Source organism: Phoenix dactylifera, chromosome 11 (genome assembly GCF_051530095.1).
Source record: "Phoenix dactylifera cultivar Ajwa chromosome 11, Ajwa_hap1_PhDact_Kaust_v1.1, whole genome shotgun sequence".
NCBI classification, from domain to species: Eukaryota; Viridiplantae; Streptophyta; class Magnoliopsida; order Arecales; family Arecaceae; genus Phoenix; species Phoenix dactylifera.
In genome coordinates this window covers 27,025,888-27,053,830 of record NC_143200.1, presented here as the reverse complement: position 1 = coordinate 27,053,830, position 27,943 = coordinate 27,025,888, and the positions used below count along the sequence as shown (strand labels likewise).

The following is a 27,943-nucleotide window of genomic DNA, read 5'->3' as shown; positions in this document are numbered from 1 at the left end:
AATCTAATAATTCATCCATAGAGACCGTTAGGAAGCACGGAAACGTGATTGGACGGCCATATTCAAAACGGGACACAGCTAATTACCAAAAAGGGGACACTATCCGGCTGAAGACCTAAAAAATGACAACCGGATACTGCCGGTAAACCCTCGGCCCATAGCCACTATATAAGAACCATCCTGCCACCTCGTTTCGTTACCCTCGGAGCAGAGATCCGGACTTGGTCGCCCTCTCCTTGCGCTTCTGTCTATTTGAATCCTTTCTGATTCCCATCTCCCAACCGCTTACCATCGTCCGCCGCAGAACGAGCTCAAGATCGAGGGATTTGGCTTCGGAATCCATTCTTGAAGAGGTCTTGTCATGCGATCTCGAGCCATCTGGATCTCAGAGAGCTTTCCGTTGGTTCTTGGGTCAGGATCGTTGGAGGAACGATCCCTGATCGGTTCTTTCTTGGAGCCGAGCTCTGATCCGGGATCCTCTATTCAAGAAGTTCTAGCAGAGATGCCGTTTGGATCAAGAAGCCTTCGATCTGTAGCCTGGATCTCGATCTTAATTTATTTTCAAGAAATTTAGTCTGTTAGGTTTAGGAAACTCCGTTCTTTGGTTTTGGATTGGATTCTCTTTGGACCGAGCTCTGATTTCCATGCTATTGCATCACTTTTAGGGTTTTAGATCGTATGGCTGTGGTTTAGGATTAGAAGCTTTGTAGGGACAATGCAGGGCTTCAAAGCAAAGTGCAAGGTGGGAGCTCTTGTCGTCCTCTTCCTGTGGGTCGGGCTTGCCGCTCTCTATGGATTGCTAAAACCGATTCCGAATGGGTGCGTCATGACATACATGTACCCGACCTACATCCCCATCTCCACGCCAGCAAATGTCTCGTCAGAGAAGTATGGGCTGTTCTTGTATCATGAGGGGTGGAAGAAGATTGATTTCGCAGAGCACATTAAGAAGCTTGATGGCGTCCCTGTTCTGTTCATACCTGGGAACGGTGGTAGCTACAAACAGGTAAGGTCCTTTCTTTCTTGTATTTTTCGATATTCTTGTCAATTTTTAGGTTTAATCTCGTCCCCGTAGACCAACTTACGAAAGTGCCTGTCTAAACATATTACAATCATCTCACTGAGGGCAATCCTAGTTGCTACCTTGTTAGTAGAAGGAAAACAAAACAAGATAAAATAAAACAAAAATAATCAAAGATTCTTAAGTTTCCTAATCGTTAGATGATGCATCGTCAATTGGATTGTTTAACAACCCTTAAAAGGGGAAGAAGAGTAAAACTTAAAAGTTATACTTGGCTTAGATTGTTATCCGGATAATTTTCTGAGCATGAAGGTTTCAGTAACACTTTGTGCCCAAATAACTGGACCCCCTCTGAAACCAGTATTCACTACTAGAATGGATATGACAGCCATTACTCATCTTAATCCTTTATGAGATTTTCTGACAATGAAATAATCTGTCATAATGACAGTTATTTACCTTTATAATAGGAAAATAATGAACACTAATGGAAAAATAATGGTGTTATTTGCACCAGCCCCTGTTAACTAAATAAAAAGCAAACTAGCTGGTAAAATTTTAATTTGAAAATCATTATTTTGTTGTAAGCAGCGCCAAAGATAGATAATGGCTGTTATTCTCATTACACGATGACCGTTATAACGGGATAATGGCGAGATGATGGTCATTAATTAAAATCTAATTATTAATATGTGTGACATAACAAAAGGTCTCCAAAACTATTTTAATGGCCATTATAATGTTATAATTACTGTTATTTCAAACCTCAACTTATACTGTTATACAATGTAGTGGGAGCCTCAAAACCTTAGTTAAAACTGGTTATAATGTATGCATAAATGTAAGAGGCTAGTATTAAAGATTTTAAATATAACGCAGTATAGATCAGGCACTAATATGCCTTGCTTATGAAATTGTTTAGGATCTATTAGGCACATTATGCTCTTAATCTAAATAAGTTCAAGATTTGCTATGGCAAACAAGTTGCTGCAAATTTGGATTCGGGAGGATGTGGAATTCTTATTTTGCACAAAATCATGCAAATCTCAACTCACATAGAGAGTTTTCTGCTTGGACTCCTTAGAGTTTAACAATGTGTAGTCCTTTTTTCTTCATAATGGTTTAGCATGGTTTAAATTTTTCAGCATAATGTATAATTGTTTAATAAAAGTTTATCATGATTTAAATTCTTAACGTTGAAGTCTAATAGGATTGTTATGAGAATTGAAAAAGTTGGGAAATATAGCCGCTTTTTATATGGTTTTAATATATAAAATCTCCTAAAAAGCAGCCTGGTTATAGACTACCACAACAAACTGATCCACCTTTCTGTCATAACATTGACCTTTGATAGACTAGCACAACAAAATGATCCACCTTTCTGTCAAAACATCGACATTTCTTCAGTGGCCATGCCCAAATAGATTTCTCCTTAAAACCAGAATTCCAGATCCAACTACCCTGTAAAATTTAATTCAAACATTAAAACAAGCACCATCTTTAGGTCAGTTATTAAGATCATAGTCAAACCCCTCCAGTAGCTTGCTAATAAAGTGTCTCCATCTCTCTTGATGATCAGGTGGTAGGGCTGGAAGTAGGGCTGCCATAATCTGAAGAAATCTAGTTTGATGCCAATCTTACACTAGCCATTGAACCTAAACTAGGAAAACTTTGATAGAGTTGCTCTAGCACTGCTTTAGTGGAAGTCATTGGAGGCAGTGGGGATAGGAGAGGATAGGAGAAGATAAGTGGAGGAAAGAGAGGGGAAAGAATCAAAGGGATATTATGGATTAAAACATGATTGGTATTTTGTAGAGGCTTGGTCAGAAAAGAAAAAGAGATAGGCCAAAGGGTAGGAAAAAGTAGAGGAAGGGAATTTTAGCAATATGTTAAAGTCAAGCATTTATATGTGGCAATATGTATTTGTGTATGTATGTATGCATTATATATGTATGTGTGTATGTATGTATGTATTTCTTTGTGGATATTGCATTTGTATTTCCAACAGGAAAGTAAGAGTTAAGTGAAAATGTATGATCTCAATTGTTGGTGCAAATGGTCAGGCATGATATTAAGCTTTTTAAAGCATATTCAGGAGGTTAGTTATTTTCTTCTTGTTCAAGTTTCATTCATTTGGTTATAGTTCCCAAGAAATTAATTTATAAGGTGATTAGTTCATTAATCCAAAAATTTCCTGCTATTAGCCGATATTATAGCCATGCAATAGTGCTGAATATTTGATGAGTTTGTCTTATAATACCATGAGCTTGTAAAGATCATGGATTCATCAAGTCATGCTCTAGTTTAGTTGATAACCGTACCATGCTGACACTGTCTCTCTAAAAGAACGGAGAAAAAAACACTAACAATCAACTATAGCCAATGCATGGGAGTGTTTCTTCTCCATGAAGTGTGACAATGGTCCCTGTCGTTCCTTAACCCTATACTATCTCTTTTAAAGAGGGGTACCAATGAGGGTGGCAATGGGTGGGTTAGGATAAGGCTGTTTTCTTTGACCCGATATGGAGTAAAGCATCCTAAATTTGGACCTGAGATAAGCGCAAGATTGCAAGATCGAGTTAGAGTTGGACCCTCCGTTTCGAGCTAACACATATCATAAATATTATTTCTGTGATAAAAATATGATCCATAGCCTGAAGGCTGGATACCTTTGTCTTCTCAGTAGAGTTGGAGCACAATTGGCAAGATATATAGTACTGAACTCAGGACTACCCTTATGAAGACATCACCTCAAAGGCACTGTAAGTCCCAACAGTGGTAAATGTATTAACAAAAAAGATGACTTTGAGGGAAAACAGACTTGCGTTTTCAGGAGAAATGCTGTATACCTTAAACATGGAGCATGATACTCACCAAGGATGTGCAAATTTCAAGTGATGTTAAGCTTGAGCTCCTACTTTAAAGAATCCATCTCAAATAATGATAGTTTGAAGTTATCACATATTGCTAAACAAAAATCATAAATGGGGTTTATGAAATGCCAAAAAAACACTGGGATGGATGACAAGAAAAGACTCATCTTATCTACAGAAGGCCCTCAAAGTAACTGAAATCTACAATACAAAATAAATAAGTGGCAGCTGAAATCACCTTATTGTCTTCGTACCATTGTAGTGATATATGTCCCACCAATTCTAAAAACGATTGAATAATTTTAATTAGAGATTACTAGTGATGCAAACCTTATCATAAACACCAATAAAACATTTGTCCATTCCCTAGATTGTCAGTGAAAATGTTCCAGTGGTGTCAAAAATTATTTTATCAGGGTTAACTATCAAATCTCTGTCCTTAACAATTTAGTTTAACTTTATTTGGATTATTAATTTGAATTACAAGAACGAAATATATTAAGGTGATTATTTTAGCTGTTGAAACTGTGAACAATGATTAAGTGTATAAATTTGCAAAAATTTGTTAATGGGATGCAATGAGCTTGGGAACATCATGTCTCAACTAATGCATGGACTTGTGTAGTAGAGAATGCATTGTAGAGGTTTTATCGTGTCCAGACTCATCTTATGCCTTTATTTTACCCATTTTGGGATGTTCACATGCACTTACAAGTATTGCAGTAATTTTTTTTTTCTTTATTTACTGCTGATGTTAAGTATACTGAATCTCCTATCTGTTTTCCTTTTCATTTTGTTCTTCCAGGTACGTTCCGTGGCAGCTGAATCTTTTAGGGCTTACCAGGGAGGTCCTCTTGAGCCAACTTTTTATCAGGAAGCTTCTGCTTTAACTATCGAGATGGAGGATTTGGATGATTTTGTATTACCCAGCGAGTACACCCACAAGCTGGATTGGTTTTCTGTGGATCTTGAGGGGGAACATTCTGCAATGGATGGTCGGATTCTTGAAGAGCATACTGAATATGTTGTATATGCTATCCACAGGGTATCACTTTTTCTTAGACAAAAAATTTGATCATGCTTTTAAAGGACAGCCTATGGTGTCTGGTAAATCTTTGCTTGGCAATTGAATAGTAGATCAAATGTTATCAAATATTTTGAGTAGTAACTTATGTTATTTAGTGTTCTCTGAAACTGCTGTTGTTTATGTACAAAAAGAAACATGTACATCTGTAATCAGTATTTATCCTTTTGTGCTTTGTAATGCTGATGTTAACTTTTCTACCATCTTGCTTAAAAAGTTTAGGTACTGGGAAATTGTCGTGCAACTTTTACAAGTTAAGCACATTATTGCTTCTTCAAGCTATTTTATCTGTTAAATGGTGTTAATCTGCACTAATTGGATGAAATTTGTAATTTCCCCTTTTTTAACTGCATTCTCAAGTGATTGGGAGAAGGTTCGATTGGTTATGAACTTATGATTAACCTTAACTATATGAAACCAACAAAATGGATCTCCCAATGGCAACAGCTGCACCATGTTTCAATTACCTAATGAATACACAACATTGAATGGGCTAGAGACATGACAAAATCACTTATTAAATTCTCGAAATTCCCAAGTAATGGGCCAATGTCATTAGGCATGATTGGTTCACACTGGCATCATAAGTTGGAGATACCCTTTGACAAAATATGGAACCTCTTATGACACTGCCTGCAAATATCTGTTCTAGAAAATTGCATTCTTATATACAAGTACCTAATTATATGGTCATAATAAATGATTCAGTATATTGTTTTTATTTTTCAATTCTATTTGTTGGTCATGATCATGGTTGGCTTCACATGATTTGTAGATCTTGGATCAATATCGAGTATATTGTTATATACAAATACCTAATTATTTGGTCATAATAAATGATTCAGTATATTGTTTATATTTTTCAATTCTATTTGTTGGTCATGATCATGGTTGGCTTCACATGATTTGTAGATCTTGGATCAATATCAAGAGTCTCATGAAGCCCGTTCTAAGGAAGGTGCTGAGGTCTCTGGAAACCTGCCCACTAGTGTAATATTAGTAGGCCATTCTATGGGTGGCTTCGTGGCTAGAGCGGCAGTTGTCCATCCACACTTGCGGAAGTCAGCAGTTGAAACCATTTTAACACTCTCAAGCCCACACCGGTATGTTTCTCTTGAATTTGAAATATCTGTTTCTTTGTTTGGTTGCTTAGTTCTTGATGAAATTGAACTACTTATCCAGGTCACCCCCTGTTGCATTGCAGCCATCCTTAGGGCATTTTTTTTCTAAAGTAAATGAAGAATGGAAAAAAGGTTATGAGATGCAAATCACCCATGCTGGCCATTTTGTGTCTAGCCCTAAACTGTCTAATGTTGTTGTTGTTTCTGTGGCTGGTGGGGTTCATGATTACCAGGTTTCTACTCTTTAACTTGAACACTATAACTAGTCCTTAGATTGTCTCATCTTTATAAGTTAATTTGCTGAGATTATTTGGTTTATGTTTTGCTTTTTTATGATACATTTATATATTATTTTTGCGCACATGCATGACTGTACTCAGTTCTTTTCATGTTCGTACGTGCACACCCATAGATGTGAATGTATTTTACTGCATTCATGTTAGCAATTCATGATTTTGGACATATCAACAAGCAGGCGTCGGATATTCAGCTTTCGAGGGAGCAACTTAGTTATGCTGTTTAGAACCATCAATGCTGACCACAAGGGTGTGACATTTTTGGTCTATATTTATGACTTAAGTCTGGGGCTACCCTTTCCATACCATCAGAGACACTTATTGAGGACTTGGGCTCCTCTAATTTTGCTCTGCATGATATATTGGAATTCGTGGTTATTTATTTTAAACCATTTATTTTGAACTGACATTTTTGCCATGGTCCTCTAACTCCATCTACTGTTGGTTTTCACTTATACCGAGTTCATGTTTAACATATTTAATCTCTATTATTTAACATGCTGTGTTCCTACACCTGGTCTGGTAAGTTCATTAAGAGCCCTACCATCTTACGGAAATGGGAAGACCTTTTCCCATAAGGGAACAAGTGCTTGCTTTTCACAGTTCCATGGTCCAAAGAAACTGCATTCCAGTGGTGAGTATCAGGTGACTAGTAGATTCATAGATAGTTGAGTTTTGCTCTGGAAGTTCAAGCATCGCTGATGGTATATGTGAACCATCTAATCTAGAAACTACAGGGCGAGACCTCCAATCCTCCACCTCTCTTTATTTTACCTAATGCAGTTTTGCCAATGATTGCGATTAATCCATAACTAGAAAAAATCCTCCCAAAAGCTCCCAAATTGCATAATCGATTCACCATCACTTTCAGTCTGTTTATCTTCTAAAGTTATATCATCTCCTATTTTGGAATAAAAAATATTTCTGTTCTAGCAATTAAAAGCTTGGGATATGTGCTTATGCTTTGCACCTTATTCGAGTTGGGGATTGAAGAATATGCTGGGCTGTGTTCCACGTTGAATCAACATAGTCCACTGTTAATGCCTTAATTTGATTTGATGAAGTGAGCACTGTTAGGTGAAGTTTGTTCAGGAGTAGTGATATATGCAAAATCAGCTTTGGTTCAATTTAGTAGAATTGGAAGCACAGATGAATGTTGTACATTTCCTGGGGGCTCCTTATAATATTTTGCCAGGTCCTTGGGGTCAGTCATACATGCTGGCTTATCAGAATTTATTTGGTATAAGATGTGCACACTGCTTGATGGCCTTATATTCTGCTTATGTATGCAAATGTGACTAAGATCCTTACAGGTTTGTTCTTCTTATGTTCTCAATGGCTTTTGTTCCAGGTTCGCTCAAAGTTGGCATCTTTAGATGGCATAGTGCCCCCTACTCATGGTTTTATGATAGGCAGCTCAGGCATGAAGAATGTTTGGCTTTCAATGGAGCACCAAGCTATACTGTGGTGTAATCAACTGGTTGTACAGGTAACCGACATTATAGATATATAGAGATTTTTCTCTATACCTTGTTCCCCATCTTTTAGTAATGTAGTAATTGAGGCTAATATGTTTGTACAGATTTCACACACTCTTCTTAGTTTGATAAATCCCAAAACTGGGCATCCATTTTCAAGTACCCAAGAAAGGCTTCTTGTGTTCACAAAAATGCTTCAAAGTGGGATACCGCAGAGTTTAAAATGGTTGAGGCATGCACAACCATCTTGGGCTTCAAGAGATGTTCCCATCAAAGATACAAGGGGTGCTACTGGTAAATTCGTTTAACCTCTTATCTTTAGCATATATGTAAATCAGCATGGTTATTATTAGGGCAACGATAACAGTTTATTGATGCTATACTTGATGATTGTGGATCCATGTTAAACAATAACTTTGGAAACTCTGCATCTATATTTGCAACTTAATTGTGGAATTATAATCAGATTATAATTCATATCCAACAAATCATGCATAGGTTGAATAAATAGTATTTCTCTTGAATATAATGTTTGTATATTAGGATATTTGTTGATCTCATTATTTATGAGAATGAAGATAATAAGATTGATATTTCTGTTGTATATTGCAAATGATGAACACAACCTGCATAGGAAGTGGAAGCTACAACTAACAAAAATTGATCAACAAACACAAGTTATTTATACTAATGAACATAAACCAATAATTGATTATAGCTGCAGACAATGGGCCTCTTGCCATCTATTGCACTTAGATTTTTGGTCTTCAAGTCCCTTGTTAACGCCCATGCCTTACCAAATCTAATTTGCATCTTCTTAAGAATTGGTTGTGATTTCAAAATGTGTTTCTTCTTATGCGTTTTAGGGACCAACATCTTGAGATTTAAGCAAAAACCAAGGTTTGATTGGTACTTAACAAAAAGGACCAAGAATGCATGCACATGAGTGTGAGGCCTTGATATGAATATCTTGTTTTCATCTGCCATGTAGAAGTTCATCGTAGGTTGTAAGAGATCTTTGTATACAACCTTAGAACTTTTGACTAATGGTGGATTTCACATAATTTATCAATATTTACTTTATGACATTTTTGTTTTCTGCATTAATTCAGGAAAAGACAACCAGGTTAATATTCCATTAAGCAAGAGTCAAAACTTGGATCTTGTTACTTTGGTGTATGAAGCCATATAAATGAATTTTGCATACATCCTTAATAAATTTATTTAAAACCAGGATGGCACTTCAAAAAATCCTTAAAAATATTGTCAAGGACTCGATGTTTTTTTTTTCTTTTTGGTGGGAACCTTGTGAAATTCTTTTCCTCCCTACTTGTTGTCATCTTATCGAATAGAGAGTTGTTTCCACTTTAGTGCTTGGGTAGGTATCAAGGTTCACAATCTTGGTATAATGTTCGTACAGTGTCGTTATACCTAGTATGGTGGTTGGTTCGGCCTATCAATACTTGGTATAGGGGTCGATACTCGCTACACCCCTATACCGAGTATTGATTGGTACCGATATGGTGTGGTCTACCTGGTTCGGGATGGTACATATGAGCACTGCAAACCTTGTAGGTATTCTTCTTTACTGAATCCAATCTAGCTTCACTTCTCAACAACTCTTTGTAACTGCCAAATTCATTGGCTTAGTAATTGGCTACTGAGGTGGTTTATGATTTATGATATCCATATTGTGGATCTTTGGGAAACTGATCATAGTCAAGAAAATTGGAATTGAGGGTCTGGACGTGGCATATGCTGGGACCCTGGATGTAAGGAATGGTGGATATGCTGTTATTTGGGTTAAAAAAGGAGATGAATTTAAGGGAGGCTGCAACATTCTTTTGGTTTTTCAAGGAAATGATTTTTATCTCATATGTTCTTTTATTGTAATACTTTACCTCCTATATCTGAACTACCTTGTTTTGACAAACATATCACGCCCAAATATAATCACGCTAAAGAAAATACAATTACGATAGACCTTGATTTAAGGTCACCTAGTTTTCATATTTACCCAGAACAGGGCAGAAAAAAGAAGAAAATAAAATCTCTTGCAGTACCTTGTTTCTTCTGTTTTACAGGAATGGTAGAACTTACCTGAAGTGTTAGTTGCTTACTTCCAGGTGTTATGACCTTGATTGCCAGAGTCAGCATGATACACATGCCATATTGTACTGTTATTGAACTTGACAGAAACAGGCACAGTGGTATTCAGTCCAGTTTGTCAGAGGCTTGGTTACCTGTAACAGGAGCGGTTATAGTAGCAGATTTGGCTATGGGTATGGGGAAGCGGATCTCTTAAAAAGATTTAGATTAAAAAAATGTCCTAGGAAGTGGGTGTGGTAGGGGTTTTCTAGGAGATTTTGAAGTGGGTGCAGCACCCTAAATTGAAATTTCTTGCTACTAAGGTCAGTACATGGCTGGCATGTTTGGGTAAGTTAGATTGAAGCTTTCTTTCTACACTTGGAGTTAGAACAATGTCTAACACCTTTATATTTTGTATTAAGACTTGCTTTGAGCAAAACATGCATCTTTAAACAAATGCATGGAAAACCTAGCATTTTAATTGTCTTGTGTGTATGTGATGGCTTCTGTTTAACATGTGCAACATGTAATTTCAAGTAATAAGCAGTATTTATTCTTCAAAGCTTGTTTTATTTTTGTAATTTAAATAAGTAAATTGCATGCTGTGCCTCATGTTATTCAAGATCTAAGATATTATAGCTTTTAGCCTTTTAGTTTAAATGTTGGCTTATTATGCAAAATGGAAAGTCTTATATTAAAGAAAGTTAAATATAATGCTGTTTTCAATTTGAAGTGAAGACTTTGTGCTTTCCAGTTAAATTTTGTGCTATCTGCTCATTGTAAACTATACTCTTCTTTGTAATGTGAACATGATTCATCCCTCTCATTTGGCTATTGTGCTTCATATTTGGCTCAATTTTCAAATCATTAGCCTTTAATGTGGTTCTATCTGAAATTATAGCTTAATCTCATTCTCACTACATGGAGAAAGAAGTTTGTGCTGCATATGTGTTCTGATAAAATACAGATTCATTGTTACTTTGTTAGGCTTAACAGTAGAATCTTGTATTATCTGGTGGTTTTCACTTTTATTTTTTTGCTATTTATGTTTCTTTTGTGGTTTTGAAAATCTGAAACTTGCTCCAATATATTTATTGAAAATTTTAGGTTTTCTTAGGGATACCTGTCATAATCCAAAGCTCATCTTTGTTTCATCGAGGGTCCCAGTGTTCCTTTCTTTCTTTCCTTGTGACTCCTGTATGCATTTCTTGAACTAAAAATTTTAAAAGGAAACTCCTGTCTTGCTTGCAGAATCTCAGATACAGGACTCCTTTTCCTGTCCACCATTTGTTCACTGGACTGATGATGGCCTTGAGAAAGATCTCTACATTCAATCAACTTCTGTTACTGTTTTAGCAATGGATGGGAGGAGGCGATGGTTAGACATCAAAAAACTGGTAAAGGTCACCTGTGATTATCATTATTGTCGTCATGCCAATACACTGAAGTTCAGACTGCTCCTGCTCCTTCGATGCCTTAGACTTTGTGCTCTGCTTCCGGTCATTTTTCTTAATTGTTATACTTCTACACGTAGATGAACCAAAATTTGTTGCTTCAAATCTTCAATTGTCTCTTCCTTCTCTTTTTCTCATTTCATATTACTGTATATAATACCAGTTTAGACAAGCATTAAACTTGATAGGGAGTATCATGTCTAATATTCACATAAATTACTTGAGACCCTCATGTCATGTCTATTCTGGTTTTGTTGATGGACTTATAGCTATTATATTGTGCATAATTCGTCCATGTTTTTTCTTAAAGGGCTCAAATGGTAGAGGGCACTTCATATTTGTAACAAATCTTGCACCATGTTCTGGGGTTAGACTTCACTTGTGGCCTGAGAAGGGTACATTATCATCAGATGACAAAACATCTGCCAGTAAAAGGATTGTTGAAGTGACATCAAAGATGGTCCATATTCCTTCTGGACCTGCCCCAAGGCAGGTATACCTTTGTTTTATGTGTTTGCTCTATACATATCTGCTTTTGTGAAAACTCTTTTTGCAGAAATATTATTTTTTATTTTTGGTCTGTGGTTCTTTTCAAATCACCAGATTGAACCAGGAAGCCAAACTGAACAAGCACCTCCATCAGCCTTGCTTCAATTGAGTCCTGAGGAAATGCATGGTTTCCGATTCTTGACTATTTCAGTTGCACCGCGTCCGGTATTGTCTGAATCCTTGCCATTTATTTTGCCATATGCAACTACGCTATCGTTAGTTACTATGTTTTAATCTACAACATTTTCTTTCTTATATTTTCCTATTCTAGTTTCTTATGTCATGCTTATTAGATATAAAATCTTTTTGCTTATTCCACTTCATTGTTTGGGTATTTACTTACATTTCAATCCACACTGATAACTACTAGCATCTGTGAGACAAGCTGTTGTGATCTCTCATACTGGCACCAATTCTACTATTTCTGAAACCTTTTTCCTTTTCTTTTTATGATGTTCTAATTTATGTCATAATTTAGAGGTGTACTCTTCATGCAAGTTGTGCTCTCTGTATTTTAGTTACTGCTGAATATCTTGGAGGACTACAGTTATATCTGTTGATTTATTGGTGAAAACTGAAAACTGTTAATAATATAGAATATCAATATATCTTGCACTAAATTTGATATTATTATGGAACTACAGTTCTCGTATCTGTTGATTACTTGTCTATTATTTTTTTAAAAAATCCACTTGGGCATTGGATGCATGACCTGTACTTTTAATGTCCAGACTGTTTCAGGCAGGCCTCCCCCAGCGGCTTCAATGGCAGTTGGACAATTCTTCAATCCAGAGGAAGGAAAGAGAATCTTTTCTCCTGGAATGCTTCTATGTTCTAGCTATGTTCAAGAGGTTATATCAAAAAGATGTTGGTTGTTTACATTTGTTAAATTTAAAGTATTATATTATAAATATTATCATGTGGTCAATCCCTTAAGTTTGACGCACCACCTGATTGGATATAGTTCTGTTTTGATTGTTGAATGATTCTTTTTTAAAAATTTCATGCAGGAACTCTATCTAAAGGAGGATCACCCCCTTATGTTGAATCTGTCTTTCTCCATAAGCTTGGGCCTTTTGCCTGTAACCTTGTCATTGAGAACAGCAGGCTGCGGAATAAAAAGTTCTACCGGAGATGCTGAGCAAAGCAGTAAGTGTTATATGACCTATTTTTCTTGCTTCCTGAAACTGTCAATACTGTGAGTGTTATATGATCTATTTCGAGACCTGAGGTTCAAGGTGAAGATATTCCAAGTAAATATGCTTTCAGCAACTGGCTGGCTTGATAATGACTCTGGTATACGTGAAAATTGCTTTATGCATGTTTGGGTTGAAGAAGAATTTATGTTTCACAAGATTGTAAATGAAGGATATCATTTTGATGGCCATTCCAAAAATTTAAGGGGACTAGGGAAAAACGAAGGCATAGGCTCAAATGGAGCTCTAGGATTTACAGTTACGTTGATGTTATAGGTGTTTTAGATACAACATGCACAACTGGAGGCTTGTGGAGATAAATTAGCTAATTTGGGCTGGGCCTTAGGAACTGTAGGGGCCCGTTTCCTAGGTATGGTACCAGGCCTTTTCAATCCCACCGTTATGCCTTACTTGCTAAATGAGGTAGAATAATATGCCAACTCCTTTGACTTCTAGCCCTCTATCAAGTCAATATGGTCCCAACCTTAACTTGATCCAATATGCTAGCAGGTCGGAGATGTCAGACCTGAACCTGATCCGCAGCCAAACCAGTTGACTTGGACCCGACTTGCCGACCTGCCTGGTGACAGTTCTGTTTTAATTTTTGGGTTTATTACTGTACAGGTGGAAAACAACGCAAGTTCTAGCTGTTCATTTTGCGCTTTTCGGGTTGTTTTTGGACTGCATCTTGGGCCTTCATTATTATTTATTTATTTATTTGTTTATGTTTTTGACAATCAACAACAACCTAATTGTATATCGATACAATGACTTGTATTACCTGATATGTTTGAGTTATATATTCATTTTAACTAAGTTATTTTTGCCATGACAAGTTGAAAGGCTTTGATCCAAACATGACCTGACTGGCAAGATGTCCGAACTCTACCAGACCGGGATCCTGATAGGTCAGGTTAGATGGGCTGCATCCAGGTTAGGTCAGGTGCCGCCCCTATTATAGACAATGGGGGCAGTACGAAATTGATTTGATGAGAAAAATGATTGTTGGTGAAAATAAATAAGAAAAGCTATTGCTTAAATATGCGGGATGGTACATTATGCTCTTCTTTCATTTAAAGTTGGAAACTTGGAACATTAGAAAGTTTAAAGTAAAAAATGTATCTTTACTGACTTTACATCTTTTCTTGAATTTTTAGCATTTGGATATGCTGCTTGTTCCAGTTTCATAAACATGTGAAGGTATCACAGAAACTATTAGAGTGACAGTCTTTGTTAGCATTGCAGGTCTTTGTAAACTACGCTGCTTCCCACCTGTCGCCCTGGCTTGGGATTCTATATCTGGTCTACATGTAATTCCGAATATATACTCTGAGACTATAACTGTTGATTCATCACCTACAATGTGGGATTCCGGTCAAGAGTCTGAAAAAACTACTGTCTTATTGTTGGTAAGGATTCTCTATCATTTACAAAATTTATTTACTACCATAATTTGCAGATATTAGACACAGAAATTTTGTCCATTATATACAATTTATACATCTAATTGTTTATATCCTGGTTTGCTAAGTGAAATTTCTCCTCCTTATACTGCATTACAGGTGGATTCGCACTGCTCATATGAAATTGGTGTTTCAATTTCTGTAATTGCCGCGGCAAGCAGATTCTGTCTTCTATATGCTCCACAGGTGATTTAAATTTGTTATGCAACACCTTTTTGTTTTAGTATATTATTGAAATAATTCACTAATATTATCATTATATATTATTCACATTGACAATTCAAATGCCAGAAGAAATCTTTTATTTTCTCTTAAAATGCAAAAGGCATTTTACTTGCCATAAGTCCAGCATCCAAAGCGAGCTTTGTTATACATGCAATCAATGATACATGTTATGGGAAGTTTCCGTTCAAAAACATGTAACTGGAAGTTTAGTTTTCAGACAATTTGGAGTGCTGACATTTTGGATATATGGACACAATGTGAGATTACACAACAATCAATGGTACGCAACAAGTAATGGCACATTGATAATGAAGCATTTAGCCCTATGATTATATAAGTACTTTGAATTGCATGCTGTGACAGTATCCTATGTGTTTTGGATGCCAATATGCTTCTGATATTTTTGGGACACGTCTATTAACTTATTGCAACTATCCTATTTAAAGAGACTCTGGGTGCTTGAACTCGTTTGGTTAGCATACTTTTCAAATGATTTTGTGGGACAATTGAAAGGGAAGTCAGACTAATTAGGTCTTCAACCAAAATTCATGTTCATGAAGTTAAGTTTTGATCCACGTATCTCTAGACCGCATACAAGAGAGAAAGAGAGAGAGAGAGATGTGAATGCTGCAGTTGGAGGTATGAGGCATCGAGAAGCCACAGTGGGAACTGCAGCATTTGGCAGCTGGAGGACAACTCCAACTAGCAGATTAGTGTCTGCTTTTCTTTCTTCCCGCTTCCCTTCTTTACTCTTGTCTTCCTCTTTATTCATCTCGCATGCTTTTAACCCCCCTGGCAGTGTGAGTGAAGAGCCGTAGAGCGGACTACTGGCATAGTGGGAACCTTGTCTGCTGGTATTTTGTGATAACCGGTATGTTATCATGAGTTGGCTTTCTAATCTTTTATCTAGTGTGAAATATGATTCTCTTTTCATTAGCATGTCCGATATGTAAAAAAAACCTTCAAATCCTTAAAGCATGATACTAGATTGCACATTCAAGAATTCTTCAATAGAATCTGGATTTTTTAGTATTTTGGTTTTTGGTTCAAGAAAAGAGTACTGCTACGTATCAGGCTGAACCGATGCTTGTTGCTTTGATACTCACAATCAAGTTTTAAGTCCTGCCGGGATAGGGGGCGTCCTGAATTTCCCATCCCATTCCTGCGAGAAAATGAGACCGGGACGGGGTTGGGACTCTGAAATCCATACATGTGGGGAAAGGAGGAGGAAAGGCAAAGAAGGAAAGGAAGGAAAGATGAAGAAAAAGAAAAAGTGAAAGGAAAGAAGAAGAAAAAGGAAAGAAATAAAGGAAGGGAGAAGAAATAAGAAAGGAAGGAGAAAGAAGAAAAAGGAAGGAAAGAAAGAAGCAAAGGAAAAGAAAGAAGCAAAGGAAAAGGAAGAAGAAAAAGGAAAGAAAGGAAGGTAAAGGAAAAAAAAGGAAGGAAAGAAGGAAGAAAGGAAAGAAAGAAGAAAAAAAAATAAAAAAAAAATGAAAGAAAGAAAGGAAAGGAAAGAAGGGGAGAGAGATGGAGGGTACCTATAGGACTCTTGACTGGGCTGCTGCCGGGAAGGGGGAAGGATTGTGGGGTGTCCTGTTCCATGAAGTCACTTGGACACCCCCATCCTAGGGGATTTAAAACCTTGCTCACAATAAAGGTCACCAGCCAATGAAGCAAGAAATGCGGTGAATGATTGAAAATTTCACGAGTCATTTATGAATGATAGGTAAAACAAATTATTCAGCGATCTATTCAGTAGTTCGTGAACTACTAGTAAACTCGTTGATTTCTGAAATTCGCAAATAGATCGCGCACCACCAAATTGTTTGCTTTTAATTTTTTTCTTTGTTGTGGGATCTCACAGTCTTCGAAGGTTAATTATCCCACATGTTTAAGGGGGGGGAGAGAGAGAGTTGTGGAAGGAGAAGCAACACAGGACCCTTGATTTCCCCAAGCATTGGACTCTTCATTGTGTTTGTACCAAAGCTGGACTCTTGATTAGGTTTAAATCACTTATTGGGAAAAGATTACACGTAAAATAAGAATATTAAGAGCCTTACATTTCTCCCTTCCCAAATTCTGACTTCCTCCTTTTTAAGTACTCACTTCTCTTCTCCCTTTCCACCAGCAACTCTAAACATGGGGACCTAATCTCCTAAATAAATTGTTTTATGTGTCAACTGACATAATATAATTTTTGCCTGATTTGGGTTCTAGTACCTTGGTTCCATCAATATTTTTATTTTAAAATATAATATATTATTTATTATCTTCGAAAAATTTACTTGTAATATATATTATTTTTAATTTTTAAAACATTTCAAATTTCTATTGAACTTTTTCCAAGTTTACTGGATTTTTCGAATTCCAAATTATTTGATCTTGCCAAATTGTTCCCAAGTGTCAAACTTATAACTGTGAATGGAACAAAGCCATTACTCTTGTACCATGCCAATAACTTGCAAGCACAATTTGCATTGTTGTACAATGCAACATAGTTGGACATTTAGATTCTTGAATATATTTTTTAGTTGGTGTTCCTTTTTTCATTCTCATGATAGTTCTTTTTTTCCTATTTTAATTTTCTTTTTGACATTGCGTTATATTTTGTTTTCTCTTGTAACTCCTTTGTCCATGGAACTCATAAGACTTAGTTTGGAGGGCAATGGCCATTTTTAAAATAATTTATAATTTTTGAATTATATTGGTCAAGGCTTAGGTTTTATTGGCTTGATGAACTATATTAGGAGTGTCAATGAGTCATGCTAGGTTGGTGCTAGCGGCTTTCCACAATAGGTCCCATGCGCAAGGCAAAGCTTTAAGATAGAGCTTGAACTTGAGCACAACCCAATTTCTAGATTAAAGAAAGAGATGCATCGGTTTTCTTGTCCCTAAACACAATTCAAAGAGAAAAATGGTGGGCTAATGTGTACGAAGTAATGTGAGGTAAATCCCTAAGTGAGGCCAGTGGAATGAGTGATTGGAATACAAACTGGATATCAATAAATTTTGGAGCATGCTGCATGGAGATATATGTAAGTATCTGGAGTACAAAGTGGTTTCAATCCATTTTGGGCTGTTCTGGATCGAGTCAGGTAGTTTGGTGGTTTATAGTTTGAGTTGCAAGTCGCGACTCCTCCCAATCATTCTCCCCTCTCTCTGGATCTTCCTCACCTTTCGGTGGATATCAGTTTTGTCTTATCCATCAGCCTTGATCCTTCTGCCATTAATGGTTAACAGTGGAACTTTGTAATTATAGGGGCTGTTTAGGCATATATAAGTTTTTCTAAAATAGATAATTAATCATAGAAGATGATTATCTATAAAACATGTTTTGATAAGCAGGGAGACCTGTTTTTCAAAAAACTCAGTTTTCATGTATTTATGAATTGTCTGTTTTGGCAAAACACGTTTTATGACAACCAAACAACTATTTTTGTAAAACCTATTCATTTTGTGTTTTTTTTTTTAAAATTTGTTTTAGTAAAACTTGTCAACCAAACAGCCCCATAGAGTCTCCACAAGTAAGTTTGGCACGACTATTTTCAGCTTGACTCGAACTCAAGGCTACCATGAAATCTTGTTCAGCCTTTTTTTTTTAGGCCTAGGATGGCCATTGGGCTGTGGATGTTGATACCATGTCCAAGCTTGAGTTGCCCATTGACCACCCTTATTAACAACCTAGCATGTTAATTAGCTTATTAGTGATCCAACGTAAGTCTTATCAACAACCTAACAGGAGATATATGTTATTATGTAGACAGGTTGTTTATTCATCTAGACTTGGCGTTAATGAGCTTATTAGTGATCCAACATATTTGCATCTAGACTTGGCCAACAAGTGAAGCCACAGTTGTATGTGGTAACAATAATTTGAGCTGTTGATATTGTATGTATGGGTTAGGGTCATGCATTTGTGGCCCAATGTTAGAAGATTTAATCAAGCAGTGATGATAATTCTGTGTGGATTTATCTTTATTTGAGCTTTAGGGCATGTTTTGGGAATTGGGACAATGACCTAAACAGCTTCGAGGGTTCCGTTCGCACCTAAGATATGTTTGGACAATTGTATCCTTTAAATCCAAACTTCCTATGAATTAGAAGCTTTTGTTGTGATACCTCTCAGTTGAATATAATCCAAGAGAACTAACTCAAGATAGATCTACTTATATGTTCCAAGATTACTTGAGAACAACAGACTCCTGATATTAACTTTGCTGCTCCAATTGCTGCCTTTGTTGTTGAGAAAGATCTATCTGCATTTCTTAGTGGAAGAGAAGGAACGGTTCCAATTGTTCTGAGGATGAAATTGACATACACACACACACACATACATATATTTGCTGGATTTATTCTTCAGTATTTTTCGAACAAAATATATTAAAGCTATATGCAGTAAAATTTTAATGCTTACCGATTATTATTGAAGATGGCTATTATTAAATCATGCAGCATATATAGTTTGTATGGTCAGCAGATCTTCTCATTATTGTATGAAATTGTGATTATACACGCATGTATACAATACTGATATGGCTTTTTGCATGCATATGCACGCAGGAGTGCATGTTTCTATTTGCAATATCTTTAATGTTAATTGCAGACTGCTTTCCTCCTTGGGGTTTGTGGCAGTATATTTTTAACTACTGATACTATATTTATATAATCAAGAATTGATCCATCATACCATGCTAATCTTGCAGATTGTGGGTCTAATGATAGCTCTAATAATTTTTGCTCTGATGCGGCAAGCACATGCTTGGGAGCTTGAGTCATCCATGCCTTCCATTTTGACAGCTGTGGAGCTAAATTTGAGAATGCCACTTCCTTTTATTCTGCTTGCTGTGTTACCTATTTTTGTTTCATTGGTCCTTTCCTTGCTGACAACCCAACGACTTCCTCCAGTCACAAGCTTCCTTTTTGTCTCCATAGTCTGCTATTTGATGGCAACAGGTTTTCTGATTGTTTTGATCTTGAGTTCTCAGTTGCTCCTCTATGCTGCTGCTATTACACACATTTTTATCAAAAAACGGTTAGTCTTTTCTCCATTTAAATGCACTTTTATTTTCTCAATTAAATGATTGTCTCCTATATATGTTTTATTAAAAAGCAGAAGTTGGGGCTGTTTGCTCTGACCAATTGCCTACATTAGAAAATCGAAAATAGTTAATCAGTTTTCTAAAACTTCATATTACTAATATTATCCATGGTTAAAAATGGAGTAATACATAGTTCTTTTAGTGGATATTTAATAAGAAACCTATTCTGATTTAAAGATGGGAAACAATTTCTCATCCTAATCCTTTCTTGCTCTCTCTGCTAACCTCCTTAATAGCTCCCTCCAAATAAATTTCTTCTTTATCCATGATCTTAAAAGAGGGTTGACCTTGGTGCGATGGTAAGGTTGCTTTGTTATGACATGTGTATTTATGGCTTTAAAATATGCAAACAACCTCTCCGTATGTAGGTGTAAGACTGTATACATTTGGCCAAGGTAGGCCGAACCGGACTGAACCACCCAATTCAACCCATACCGAGCTGACCCGGTGGAAAACCAGGTCGGTTTGCCTATTGGCATTGGTTTTGGCTCTGAACTGGCCGAAATGGGTTCTAAACGAATCGAACTAGTCGGAAAAGGACCGAACTGGCTGGAACCGTTCAGAACTGACCGGTTCCGTTCGAACTCTGTGCGCATCAGAATCAGACCTCCTTCCTCTCTGCTTCTTTTGTTAAAAAAAATTGCTGGGAAGGCTTTTCCAACAATTTTTTTATGAAAATCGTTTAGCTGTAAGACGACTAAATGACTCTTTCTTCCCCCAATTTGCAAAATCATACCAATTCAGCGCAATTGAAGGAAGATCCAAGCCTAAATAAGGTATGCTTCCTCTTCTTTATCTTATTTTCTCTATTTTTTTGCTTGAAAAAATAGCTCGAAATTTGCAAAATAAGGGAAGATTATGCCAAAATTTTTGATTTTGGCTTGATTTTATTATATGTTGTAGATCTACGGATGATCCACAAGATGACATAAAATTTTTTAATTTTTGGATCATATATAATTTTTAAAAATTTAAAATATATTTATGGATTAAAAATAAAAAATATAAAAAAATAAAATTAAAAAAATGTAAAATCAGAAATGTATTTAAGGGCATGCAAGATACTCTCCAGCAAAATTTGGTGTCTATTTATTTAAATTTTGATTCAATCACGCACATAATGGCCTAAACCTAAATTTGAAAAAATTGAAAAAATAAGTAGCCTTTGATGCATACTAACATGCTTAGAAAAAATATATGTAGCATCCATTATTGGGTTCTACATGGATTTGAGTTGAAATTAACTTTTTAAAATATTTATATTTAAAAATTATTTTTAAATTTAAAATATATAATTAATACCAAATATTATAAAAAATTAGTAGTACGTATTACATAATTCAGAAGTAATTTTTGAATTAGAAAGCTTATTTTTTGAATTTATGATATTTAAACATATTTTTAAATTTAAAAATTATTAAAAATATATAAATAAAAAATATAAAATATTCGTATTATGTATTAGATAAATCGGATGTATTTTCTGAGGTAAAAAAAACTATCTTCATCATTATGAAATTTTAGACGTACTTGATAAATCTGTAGGAATCGAACCATCAAGAAAAAAGAGCTAGAGGGTGACATTAGTTGAGATCATGGGCAAATTCTCTTAGGTCGGCACCATTGGAAGTGCAACTGATGTAACACAGAGTTCAAGAAAGAAGAGGTAAATAGGTTGAAGCAATACCTAGCTAGTGGTTATCTCGACGTATCTGTGCCGAAAATGCCCACAGGAGGTTCTGTCGTTCGACAGTCCACCTCCGCTTTCTTCTTGGATCTCCTGTTCTTCGCTGCTCTGGAGTCAATGAAGTGCTTTTTCATTAGCTGCCGAACCTCCTGTGGGCATTTCTGACACGTAGATACGTCGGGGTAACTACTAGCTAAGTGTTGCTTCAACCTAGTTACCTCTCCTCTCTTGAACTCTGTGTTGCATCAGTTACACTTCCAATAGTGCCGATTTGACAGTATTTGTCCATGATCTTAATCAATGTTGCGCTCTGGCTCTTTCTTTTTTTCTTGATGGTTCTATTCCTGCAGGTTTATCAAGTACGTCAGTTTATCAATTATATAAAAATAGCAAAATTTCGTTAGGATGAAGATAATATTTTTTTTACCTCAAAAAATACATCTGATTTATCTAATACATAATACGAATATTTCATATTTTTTATTTATTTATATATTTTTAATAATTTTTAAATATCATAAATTCAAAAAATATATTTTCTAATTCAGAAATTACTTCTGAATTATGTAATACATACTAGTATTTTTTATAATTTTTGGTATTAATTATATATTTTAATTATTTTTAAATTTAAAAATATTTTTTAAATATAAATATTTTAAAAAATTTATTTCAGCTCAGATCCATATAGAACCTAATAATGGATGCTACATATATTTTTTTAGGCCCGTGGGCATGCATCAAAGGCTACTTATTTTTTTATTTTTTTTTAAGTTTGCTGGAGAGTAGCTTGTATGCCTTTAAATACACTTCTGATTTTACAGTTTTTTTTATTATATATATATTTTAATTTTAATTTAAATATATATTTTTGATTTTTAAAAATTATATATTATTCAAAAATTTAAAATTTTTATGTCATTGTGTAGATCATCTATAGAACTTCAACATATAATAACATCAAGGCCAAATCAAAAATTTTGGCAAGATCTTTCCTTATATAGCCAAAAAATAGAGAAAATGAGATAGAAAGGAGAAAGTACACCTTATTTAGGATTGGATCTTCCTTCAATCGCGCTGAATCGGTGTGATTTCGCAAATTGGGAGGAAGAGATAGTCGTTTAACCGTCTTACGGCTAAACGAACTTCCAAAACAAACTGTTAGGAAGGCCCTTCCTAACACTTGTTTTTAACAAAAGAAGCAAAGGTGGAGGGGGCCTGGTTCCAAACCGGGTCGACTTGGTTCGAATGGAATCGGCCGATTTCGAATGGTTCCATGCCGGTTCGGTTCGGGCCTTTTCCGGCCAGTTTTGGTCGGTTCGAAACTCGTTTGGGCCGGTTCGAGGCCGGAACCAATTCCAATAGGCGAACTGACCCGGTTTTCCACGGGGTCGGCTCAGGACGGGCCGAACTGGATGGTTTGGTCCGGTCCGGCCTACCTTGATTGGAAGTTTAAGAGTGTAAAAGACTACTTTTAGAAAACGGGAATAAGAAATACATCATTATTCCAGTCAAGCCTACTTATGCTAGGAATATCTATTCTGAGGGAAATTAGCATAATTTGTTCCTGGATTATTTTTTTTTGGATAAAAACACTCCCAGCTAGAGTTTTTGAACAAAATTTAGCCCCCCTAAAAAAGGTATAACTATCCTATTTTGATCTGACATGGTGGTTTTACAGCTGGCAAGCTTGGGAAGATAATTTCTGCATTGCATTTCTTCATCAGATTCTCGATTTCTCATCCATCTTCTACTCATTAAAGGTAATAACCTCAGTTTGTCACTTATGTTGGATAGCAAAGTTGACGGTGTATGATGCATGACTTTGATCAGGATCTATTGGGCATTGGAAACTATTTCTGCTGATTATGCTAGGATCAAAAATAATGTTTTTGTCTGAATATCCATAATTCAGCTAGCTTTCAATTTGATCCGGTGGCCCATTGAACAGGTCATGCAGATTCTCAGAGGCAATCCAAATCTTGTTGTAGCGTTTGTTACAATCCCTTTAGTCTGCTTTGTTCATCCAGCCCTTGGCTTGATTGTACTGCTTCTAGCTCATGGTTTCCATTGTCACACAGCTCTCTGCAGGTACTGTCCACAGGAGGAAAGATTCCTTCTCAATCTGAATGTTTTTATTACTGCCATCTTTCCTTCTCAATCTGAATGTTTTTATTACTGCCATTCCTTTTTTCTTTGAGTGCTTTGGTTCATTTAGAACTGTCTTTTTCTTAAAAAAAGAATTTTTATCTATTATCACAGTATGCTGTTGATGCAATCGAATTCTTTGTCAACCCTAAGGCACTAAAAAAATAAAAAATAATTCATTTCCTCATTAAATACAGCATATTTATTCTTTTACAATTATTAGGATTTGAGAAGGATTCACAGATACTTAAGTAGCATGGTCCATTTCTACTATGTACCAGACACTCATATGCATTAACATTGGCTGGGACACATTTTGGGTATGTGTAGTTGTTCTTTTTCTAGAGTTCTAGATGTAAGGCTGTGGGTGCTGCACGAATATGTTCGGGTTTGAGGTGTTTGTGTGTGCGTGCGCCTGTGCATGTCTTGTCTGATGAATGTTAGCCATTTAGTAACATACTGGCAAGCATGGCAAACTGGCATAGATGACTGTATTGTGCTCAGTACTCCTGGTATGGTACCAAAAGATTGTTGCTGTACCTTAATCCTTGATGTCGACATTTAGTACTGCTCATCAGACCATGGAGCTCTATTTCTATCATGTCTTTGATTGTTATCTCAATTTCTTTTAATCGTATATATCATTTAGTTAAGCATCCGATCTTTCTTCAAAGTTCAATCAAGTTCAGCATTCCTACAATCATCCTACATTTTCTTTATATATATATTTTTTGTAATGCTCTCTACTTAGGGAAGCTCTCTATTAAATTTTTCTTCATTTTGGTTGCAATTTGATTGTAAATATAAAGTGATTATCCTAGCTGGGAGGCACACATTGTCTCTCTGCCTCCATGCTATTACTAAACAAAGCAAATCTTGGTGGTCAATATTCATTTTTGTTTTAAATCTTCTTTCTAGTAAGCAACCTCCGTTTTTTTCCTAAATCTAATATTTATATCCATTCTAGAATCTTGTAAATCTGTCTCTTCAATCTCCCAAAAGACTGCCTTTTCCATGTTCTTATATGTCACAATATCTTTCTATCACCAACAAAAAAAAGGTGCTGGCCTATTTACTTGCCACAGAGACTCAACCTGAAATGTGTTTCACAAGTTTCTGTCTGAACAATTTCTCTATGCATTTTCTGTTGACAAGAAATGTGGGCTGAAGGAAGAGGCAATTAGGAAGCGAACACATTTCTTCACATGAGATGTATCATGGAAATCAGGCTCCCAGCCTCCTGGTCAAGCATCAGTATTGCTTTATGGATGCATGACAAGATGGACCATTACTGGTTATGCTTTCAAGTATGAAGTTGATTCTTTTGGATGAGATCGAGCAACTCCTGAACAGTTAATACTATCATTGACACATAAAATTTAGTGGTCTGTCACATTTCTTTACTTCTTTCCAAATAGCCCTGGAACTGAGAACTGCCAAAATTACTGAGATGGTGAGCACTGAATCCTACAGGATGGCTCCAACCTCCCCCTCCCCTGCCTCCTTCTCCCACACAAAAAAATTCTCCATGCAGGTCTTTTGCAACTAAATGTGGTCAACCTTCTGTTAATCAAGTCCATTTCAGTCTCTCTGTGCATGTTATTCGACCAGTTTCTATGATAGACTGTCTAATGACTGGTCCCTCTCAGGTTTTCTATGCATTTTATGTCTGATTTGATCAACAAGTTTACTCTAAAGTTTGGTGTACTTCATTTCTTGTGTAATCCTCCATTTCTTCCCAAATACTGAAATCACCAATCTCTACAGATATCCCAAATGCTACCCCCTATACCTCTGAAAAAATGTGTTTAACTGGTTATGAAATAACAATGGCATGTAGTGTGTGTTAGATTCTAATTAATTATATCTTTTCTTGTTCATTGTGGCTTGATTTAAATTGATTTCCTGAGAAGAACAACATGACACTTCTATTTGCATTTAATTATGTATACTTTCGTCATCAAGTTCTGAACTCTGGATTGAGCTTATTTACTGGGATAAATAATTAATATTTTCATTAAGTATGCTAAATTAGATCAAGTTTTAGCTTTTCTGATCTCGCTAACTTGGGTAATTTTGGAAGGTTCTGGTACCCCAATATTTTACTTCACACAATTTTTTTATCCTTAATGTTCCCCACAATACATTTTTTCCTTCCTGTTTACTTCAGATTTTTTTTATATTTTTCTGTGTAGTTGCTATGGCTATGTTTCTAAAATTTAGTCCCTGTTTTGTAACAGTTTTTGGGCGGCTTCATTTCGCAATCATGCTCAAAGAAAGGAATTCCATGACCACAGAACTAAAGGCAATCCATCGTTGTTATCCAAAATGCAATCAAGTGATGCATTTGATCCACTTCCACTAGTGGATGAGAACAGCCCAAACTCAGCTAAAACCTTTAGTGACAGTCAGTTAGAAATCTTCAACAACCGACATGGCATTCTAATCTTGCATTTTCTTGCAATGCTCATGTTTGTCCCATCATTAGTTGCTTGGTTACAGGTATGTACTTGCATATCCATCATCTAAGGATTTCATATGCAAAAAATATTGTAAAAAGCTTGAGCACAAAGTGATTATAGGAGGCCTAGGAAAAGGAAGTTGGCTGCTGTAGTTTAATATTTTATGATCTAAGCAAATCTGTAACTAGTATTTCTAAATTTCAACTACTGAAGTGTACATACATACATACATACATACATACATACATACATATATATATATATATATATATATATATATATATATATATATATATATATATATATATATATATATATATGGTGGATTTATTTCAAGCACTTGAATTTTTGGTTTTTGCTTCTGTCACTATGTAAAATGCCAGATTATGATGGTTTAGGCACAATTTTGATCTCTCCTTTTTTCCCCTTTCGCTCTATATGTTAAGTTCAAGTGTTTGCAGTCTGTTAGGGGGCATAATCGAGACTTGATCTCAGTTTTTGATAGCAGAAAAGGCTGTTTGTTTATTTATATATTAAATTTACGTGGGTATGTCTTCATTACATTGCCATATTTGTAGTTTTTCACTTAAAGCTTCACCCAGATGATTGGCAAAACCGATCTAGTATTACCAAGATTGTTTGAGACTTCTTAGTTTCATAAATGATTTATTCAAGTATAGAAACCTATACACCATTTTACAAAATCATTCTCTAGAATGCTAAGACGATCTTGTGACTTCCTAGTTGACTATGTTACCATAGTCCATGCAAGTCATTTCAGTTGAATTGACTTTATTTCTGGTTCAGAGTTTATTATTTCATTTGAACAAAAGGTTTTAATTTTTGAAGAAGTTAATATTTTCCAAAAGTTTTAGTATCATGGTGACCAGTATGACTAATGATTTCATGCAAAAATTGGAGATCCAGTTTTTCAGCTTAGCCCTTTTTTCATGAAAGTTAAATGCCTTCTCTCCACCCCTGCACAATTTTCTATCATCTCTTTTTGGCATGATCTTCACCATTAGGTACATTTGACTGTTTATTGTGGCACACCACACTTTTTCTTGTCTTTACATTACACTTTTGCTCGTCTTTCTTTGTCCTTTTCTTCTGCTTTCTTTTTGTATACCCATTTTTCCTTTTTTTTCTTTTTCAGAGATTTGGTATGGGACAAAGCTTTCCTTGGTTCATCGATGCTGCTTTGTGTGTGGGGGTCATCCTTCATGGTCTTTGCGGCTCAAGGCCAGAGGACATCGACTCCCTATCATTTTCCATACCAGGAACCCGTGGTCGTGAAGTTGGTTTAAGCCTTGTTTACCTCCTTGCTGGATACTACACCTTCCTCCATGCTCTGGCTTCAGCCCCATACAGAGCCTTCTATGCAATGGCCGCCATAGGTGCCATATTTTTCACTTCCAAAATTATTGACAGGAGGAATAGAGAGAGAGGTGATGTAAATTTGAGAAACAGTAGGAGACATTTCCATAGGCACTAATGCAGCTTCTCAGAGGGTCTAATCATTCAGAAGTTTTTATCCATTGCACATTTTTCTCCATTGGCTTGCTGCTGATGGAAATTTCTGTTGCACCTTTTCACACTAAATTAGCATCTCCAAATTTGTGATGGATTGTGCAATTTTGTGAGGTCAACTTGGTTACAAGAATGAGAATGAAGAAAATCATGCTTTTTTGAACATTAA

General features: G+C 35.9%; 1 protein-coding gene across 6 annotated transcripts; it reads left to right on the top strand.

Moving 5' to 3' along the window:
- Positions 1-88: 88 nt before the first annotated feature.
- On the top strand, positions 89-27,943 carry LOC103702377 (phosphatidylinositol deacylase). 6 transcript variants are annotated; one of them, XM_008784785.6, is made up of 18 exons: positions 89-1,006; positions 4,700-4,939; positions 5,891-6,081; positions 6,161-6,332; positions 7,747-7,884; positions 7,978-8,167; positions 11,213-11,358; positions 11,726-11,908; positions 12,019-12,129; positions 12,696-12,815; positions 12,975-13,113; positions 14,406-14,569; positions 14,723-14,809; positions 19,552-19,880; positions 23,316-23,397; positions 23,586-23,725; positions 26,023-26,284; positions 27,401-27,943. In XM_008784785.6, the coding sequence occupies exons 1-18, from the start codon at positions 716-718 to the stop codon at positions 27,737-27,739; spliced, it is 3,324 nt and encodes a 1,107-aa protein (XP_008783007.4). In that variant the 5' UTR covers positions 89-715; the 3' UTR covers positions 27,740-27,943. The 6 variants fall into 6 exon arrangements, with proteins under 6 accessions (XP_008783007.4, XP_038983869.3, XP_088563714.2 ...); XM_039127941.3 differs by having other exon boundaries at positions 198-1,006; positions 14,388-14,569; XM_088707589.2 differs by having other exon boundaries at positions 199-1,006; positions 4,700-5,001.